Below are 6,368 nucleotides of genomic sequence, written 5' to 3'. Positions count from 1 at the left end.
GCTGCCTCCGCGCGGCGCTGTGCGATGGCGGGTGCGGCCGTGTGCGGCTGCCCCGGGGCAGGTACCCTCGTACGGGGTTTGGTGTGGCCTTAGCGTGACTCCGTTGCTGTGTGAGCACTGCCAGGAATCCTCCGTCATGGCAGAGCAGCGCTATACACTGGCGGAGCTCTCGAGGGGGAAGATAAACTGGAAGTGATCCTTGAGGAGTGTGAGACGGACTGGGAACGGTGACTGATAAATGGAAGACCTTGCTGACGGGTGTTTGGTCGGTGGTTTGTGTGCGGATCGGCTTTCACTCGGGCACGGCTTGGAGCAGCTACCGCCGGCAGCAGCGTGCCTAATGCATTAGGCTGCTGAAACCTGGGTTCTTTCAGTCTCCGAGTCAAAACCAGAGACTTTTTTGTATTTAAATACAGCAATTCTTTCTTAATAACAAAAAAAAAAAAAAAAAAAAAAGATTCACACCCCAACCAATAAACCCCCCAAACAAAAGCCTAGTTATTTCACAGAATAGTCCCAGTTGTAAGGGACCCACAAGGATCACTAAGTCCAACTCTTAGCTGAATGGCCTGTATGGGGATTGAAACCACAACCTTGGTGCTGTTAGCACCATGCTCTAACCAACGGGTTCAGCACTTTTTACATAAGCCAAGTGTTCCATGATAGAGCTGCTTCCATATGTCTCTAAAGCTTTATTCATGTGACCATACTGGTAAAGGATATTAATTTTTTTTTTTTACTAGGCCAATGTTGGAAGGTAAAAATTACCATGCACTTTTAAAGCAGGTAACAGATCCACTACCAAAACCTGCCATCTCAAATGGTCCTTCCCTCATGAATACACACATTAATAGTGAAGAAGAAAAAGCAGCAGTATAATCTCTGGAACTTTATTTAGAAACACATTTGAAAACAAACAGGGTTCTGCAATTGTTTTTTTTTGGTAAATAAATTTTTCCAGGCTTTAGTTTTCTCAATATTCATCTCCTTCTTCAGCCTCTGCTTCTACCGAGTCTAGGCCAACTTCTTCATAATCTTTCTCAAGGGCAGCAAGGTCTTCCCGGGCTTCAGAAAATTCTCCTTCCTCCATCCCTTCCCCAACATACCAATGCACAAAGGCACGCTTAGTATACATGAGATCAAATTTGTGGTCAAGCCGAGCCCATGCTTCTGCAATAGCAGTTGTGTTGCTCAGCATACACACAGCCCGCTGCACCTTGGCAAGGTCAGCACCTGGCACCACAGTTGGAGGCTGGTAGTTAATGCCCACCTTCAAGAAAACAAATGAGAACTTTCCTTAGCAGTGCTAAGGCTTAAAGACTCATTTCTGTTAACAATCAAAAATCACCATGATTACAAATAAAATAGCTTAGAGTTATTTTGCACTTTATCAAAATATTTAACAGGGAGATTACAACATTGTAGTATGACTGTCACCTCTGAAGACTACACAATTCCTAATCATTTAGATATCGAGCACTTAAAAGGCTACATACCTTGAATCCAGTTGGGCACCAATCCACAAACTGAATGGTACGTTTAGTCTTGATAGTGGCAATGGCTGCATTGACATCTTTGGGCACAACATCGCCTCTGTATAACATGCAGCAGGCCATGTACTTGCCATGGCGAGGGTCACATTTGACCATCTGGTTGGCTGGTTCAAAGCATGCGTGGGTAATTTCAGCCACAGATAACTGCTCATGATATGCTTTTTCAGCAGAGATGATAGGGGCATATGTTACCAAGGGGAAATGGATTCGTGGGTATGGAACCAGGTTAGTTTGAAATTCTGTCAGATCTACATTGAGGGCTCCATCAAAACGCAGTGAGGCTGTGATGGATGAAACAATTTGCCCAATTAATCGGTTTAAATTTGTGTAAGTAGGACGGCCAATGTCCAGGTTACGACGACATATATCGTAAATGGCTTCATTATCTACCATAAAGGCACAGTCTGAATGCTCTAATGTTGTGTGGGTAGTTAGAATTGAGTTGTAGGGTTCCACTACAGCAGTGGAAACTTGTGGTGCTGGATAAATTGCAAACTCCAGCTTAGATTTCTTGCCATAGTCAACAGACAGCCTTTCCATGAGCAGTGATGCAAACCCTGAACCAGTGCCTCCTCCAAAACTATGAAAGATAAGGAAGCCTTGCAGCCCTGTGCATAAATCAGCCTATAATGAGTTGAAAAAAAATGAGAGAAAAAAAAGTTATTGCTGGTTTTGGAGAAATCAGTATTAAAATAATCATTCAAAATAATTTCTGTCATAAGTTAGCTAGTTTTACATTGTTAAAATAAAAAAAACAGTGTTCTTGAAAGGTCCTGATTTAACTGCTTGAATTTTTATTTAAAGGGGGCCCAGGGCAGGCAAGGAAATAAAAGGTTTATTTTGTTTTGAACAATTAACTATGCATAAACTTCTTAACAAAAAACCAGCAAACCATCAATATAGCTAGCTATAGAGCTGCATCAATTATTTTAAATACTAACTTGCAGCATGAATCCTTACCAGTTTGCGAATGCGGTCTAGCACTAGATCAACGATCTCTTTTCCGATGGTATAATGGCCTCTGGCATAATTATTGGCTGCATCTTCTTTCCCAGTAATGAGCTGCTCAGGATGGAATAACTGCCTATACGTGCCTGTACGTACTTCATCTACAAAAAAACCCACAATACCTCATCATAAGTTTGATCTGTTCAGTTCTGTGTGTGCTGCCTAGTGACTACACACAAAGCACGTGTGTCAAAAGAGTGTAGACAGCATCTCTGACTACACACAGCTTTGTCTGACTAGTCTTAAGAAGTTGGCACCACTTCTGCCCCTTTGTTTCAGGGTAAACATCAGGCACACACAAAGCAGTATTTGTACTCAATGAACACAGAGATCACTCAGAAAACTACTTTACAGGTACAGACATGATACTGGACAGCACTCAAACAAAACTCTGTATGCAGTGCAGCAGTCCGGAAAGATGATCCAGATCGTAAAGAAGTTCTCTTGTTTTCCAGATATTGTTACCTGTAGACCATTATGTAATTTCTTTCAAATAACAATAACCTCAAATGTCAAAACAGCATCCAGACACACGTTTTAAAATCTGTAGTGTTCTATAGAAACAAAATAAGACAGTGGGGAATCTGTAACGGATCCTCACTTTTTCACTTAAGACCTTTAATGTTGGGTACATACCAACTACGGTTGGCTCTAGGTCAACAAACACTGCTCTCGGAACATGTTTACCGGCTCCCGTCTCACTGAAGAAAGTGTTAAATGAATCATCTCCACGTCCCATTGTATTATCACTAGGCACTTGACCATCAGGCTGGATCCCATGTTCAAGACAATACAATTCCCAACATGCATTGCCAATCTGAACACCAGCCTGACCAACATGGATGGATATGCATTCACGCTGCAAAGTAAAAAGAGAATGATAATGAGACATGGGGCTACCTGCCCATGGGTTGTACTTTCTATGATCTTCCTTTTCTGCAATGAATATTCCCTGTTTGCTCTTAAGTGACAATTTAAGAGAACAAGTTGTCTGCTGCTGGCAAGACACTACTCACCTTAGCTGACCTGCACTGACTTTGAGAATATTGGAAGATCCTAAAGACAACATAGTTTCTATGCACACATAGGTGAATACAAATTCATTATTCCTTAAAATGCTGCATATATATTCCCTCTTTAATATTCAGCCTAGTCTCTTTTTCACCTTCTTTTAGTCTTTGGAAGACCTCTTTAGATAATATCCCCCCAATTTCCTTGACTTGTTACCAGACCACGTACTGGGTAACTGTTGCAATAATCTTTCCTGCACAGGACCATTCACTACATTTTCCTGTATAATAAGCATAGCACTATCTAGGCCCTAGCAATTCGTACATATTTTTTTCATACATATTCCTATGTGAAATCGTCTTAGAGTCCCAATCGATTGTAATCTGCCCCCTTTTAGCTCGCTCCTTTGATTCTAAGCAACTGTGCCATGTATGTTTAATCTCCCAATACCTCAATTGTCTTACACCTGAGATGGAAATAAGCTGCTTTTCTAGTTTACTGTTAGAGTGTATCTAGAAAAAAGCTGAGATGGGAAAGAAAAAGCAAGGTGTCTGGGCTGCTCTTCCCCGTTTCCTTGGTAGCTTCATCAAACTCCGCAGTCTCCGCTCCACCCCCGCAGATCCGGCACGAGTCTCGCGCCGCCCGCGCGACCCCTCACGCCGCCGGCCGCACCCGCTCCTGATTGGCTACGCCCAGCGAGTGGCCCGCTCTGCCCCTCACCGTCGCCGGCCACACCTCCTCCTCTGATTGGCTACACTCAGGGAGCGGCTCCCGGCACGCGCCACCCGCCTCGTCCCTCACCGCCGCCCTCCCAGGAGCGCGCGCCGTGCCGTGCCGTCTACGGTTTCACGCACCAAGGCGGCCTAAAAACGGCGGATAGATCCGGCCGGTCGCCACCATGCTCTTTCCCGCTATCTCCCTGCCTCCCGGATCACGTTTCAGTTCGTCCCTCGCGTCTTCGCGCGGGAGGTGCCTGCTCCGAACAGACTTCCCTTGCACATAATGTCGTCTTGCTAGCTATCGGCCGGTTTCTATGCCCCGCCTCCTCTAAAGTTAATATGCTTTTACACTAATTTCTCTCCTTCTCCCCAACACTTCTGCCTTAGAGCTACCGCGGTGACTTCAAGCAGAGACTGCCTGCGAGTCCTGGCGCAGCACGTGCAGTCATGAAATCCCATGAGGTGCCGCAGCAGAAGCGGTCCCAAACGCCCTTTCTCCCCCCGCAGCCACAAGGATCCCGTCTCCAAATGCCCCCTCCCCCCACAGCCGCAAGGATCCCGTCTCCCACCATGGTGCCTTGCTAAGATGAACTCCGGCTGCGCCACAAAACGTCCGTCGCCGCCACCGACCGACACCAACTGCCGACCGTTAACCGCCTCAAACCCCTCGCCTCAAGTGCTGGCTCTCCATTGGCCCTTACCCGCGTGGGCTACGCGGGAGCGAAGACCGTTGATTGGCCCCTCGCCTCAGCTTCTGACTTCCCATTGGCCATTACCCGCGCGGAGTGGGGGCGAGGGAAGGTCTCTGATTGGCCGAGGGCGCTCTTCTCCCGGCGAGGGGGAAGACTGCCACCAGTTGGGGGCGTGTCCAGGGGCGGGGCTTGAGCGGCACGGGGCGGGGGTGCGTGCGTGCGTCCTGTCCTCTCGAGGCGGGAAACTCCATCTGGGGTGCCGGGGGTTTGCTACGTAGGCTCTGAGTAAAAATGAAGTGGTACCACAGTGCTAAGCTGTTTTAATATGTAAACGTGATCTATACTGGTTACGATGATACAAAAGTACTACTTCCTGTAGTCTCTCCTGATAGTAAAAGGATACAGATCTGCTTTCCCAATGGGGATTTACTTGATAGAAATACAAAACTGGAGTGGTATCGTCATTACAGTGCCACTCCATGAGCAGTGAGCACACTTTCCATTCCCTGCTTTTGAGTAGGCAGATTCACTTTGGCACTTCTGGAATTTGTGTGACTAACTCCTCAAACCAGCTGAGGAAGGGGGAGGAGACAGGTGCCTTTTTCCTTACATGCTCAGAATGAAATATTACTGTCTGAGAATGTCAAAGTGCCAAATAAAGAAATTTATTGCTCTTGAAGTATAAGAATACTAGGGTATTCCAAAGAAATAGGTCAAAATATAACAACTTCACCTCTTTGAACATTAGTGTTATTTACAGGTTTTGTAAGACAACAAGAAGGAAACCCTTGTTGATTTTTCAGGATACCAGAAGATCAATGAGATATGGTCAGAACCTTTTTTAGAAGGTTGTTGTTTATCTTCCTGAAGAATACAGGATGGAAAAATTATTTGAAAATTGTTCAGTAATTATTTAGAGCTTAATTATTAACTGAGTATGACTTGAATTTCTTTACTTAAAATATAAAGTAATCTTAACTATAAATAGTGTCACGTCCACAGTATTGCTGCTACTTGAACAGCTGCCATATGAAAATTGCTTATTCCCATTAGGCATTGTGTTGAGGTACTTTTAAGTTGTAATTACCATTTTTCCAAGTAAGATTACTCTTCATATATTTTGAAATAATAGGTCAGAATTTTCTGTAGTATGGGGCAGCTTGTGTTTTTATGTATTGTAGGCTGTATCCTCATTGTGTATCAACTGTTCTGACTGCATTTTGATCAATTGAACTGTTTTGATGCATGAGAGCTCAGAGTGCTTCCTGTATGGAAATCTCTGGGTTTAAGTATGTTTCTATATTTGCAAATGATAAAACTCTTGAAGAACTGCGTGAGGCATTACTGAGTAAAATTAAATTGGTTCTGAGCTCTGGTTCAGATGA

The 6,368-nt window shown here is 44.6% G+C and overlaps 1 protein-coding gene across 1 annotated transcript; it reads right to left on the bottom strand.

Annotated features, from left to right (window-relative positions):
• Positions 1 to 874: 874 nt before the first annotated feature.
• LOC104688184 (tubulin alpha-3 chain) lies at positions 875 to 4,969 on the bottom strand. The gene is made up of 5 exons (XM_039557317.1): positions 4,861 to 4,969; positions 3,198 to 3,420; positions 2,514 to 2,662; positions 1,497 to 2,177; positions 875 to 1,270 (listed from the first exon to the last, which is right to left on the bottom strand). Exons 1-5 carry the CDS (start codon positions 4,861 to 4,863, stop codon positions 974 to 976), a joined length of 1,353 nt encoding a protein of 450 aa, XP_039413251.1. The 5' UTR covers positions 4,864 to 4,969; the 3' UTR covers positions 875 to 973.
• Between the last annotated feature and the right edge of the window lie 1,399 nt (positions 4,970 to 6,368).

The sequence above is a fragment of the Corvus cornix genome, chromosome 9 (assembly GCF_000738735.6).
Source record: "Corvus cornix cornix isolate S_Up_H32 chromosome 9, ASM73873v5, whole genome shotgun sequence".
NCBI lineage: Eukaryota > Metazoa > Chordata > Aves > Passeriformes > Corvidae > Corvus > Corvus cornix.
Note: the sequence above shows the minus strand (reverse complement) of the source record. Positions and strands in the feature narration are given on the sequence as shown.

Bases quoted from the DNA above. Each gene is read 5' to 3' on its own strand.
- LOC104688184 (XM_039557317.1), bottom strand. The intron at 2,663-3,197 runs GTATGTACCCAA...GTTTTTTTGTAG, and splicing joins CCTAGAGCCAACCGTAGTTG to ATGAAGTACGTACAGGCACG. The intron at 2,178-2,513 runs GTAAGGATTCAT...AACTCATTATAG, and splicing joins TAGACCGCATTCGCAAACTG to GCTGATTTATGCACAGGGCT.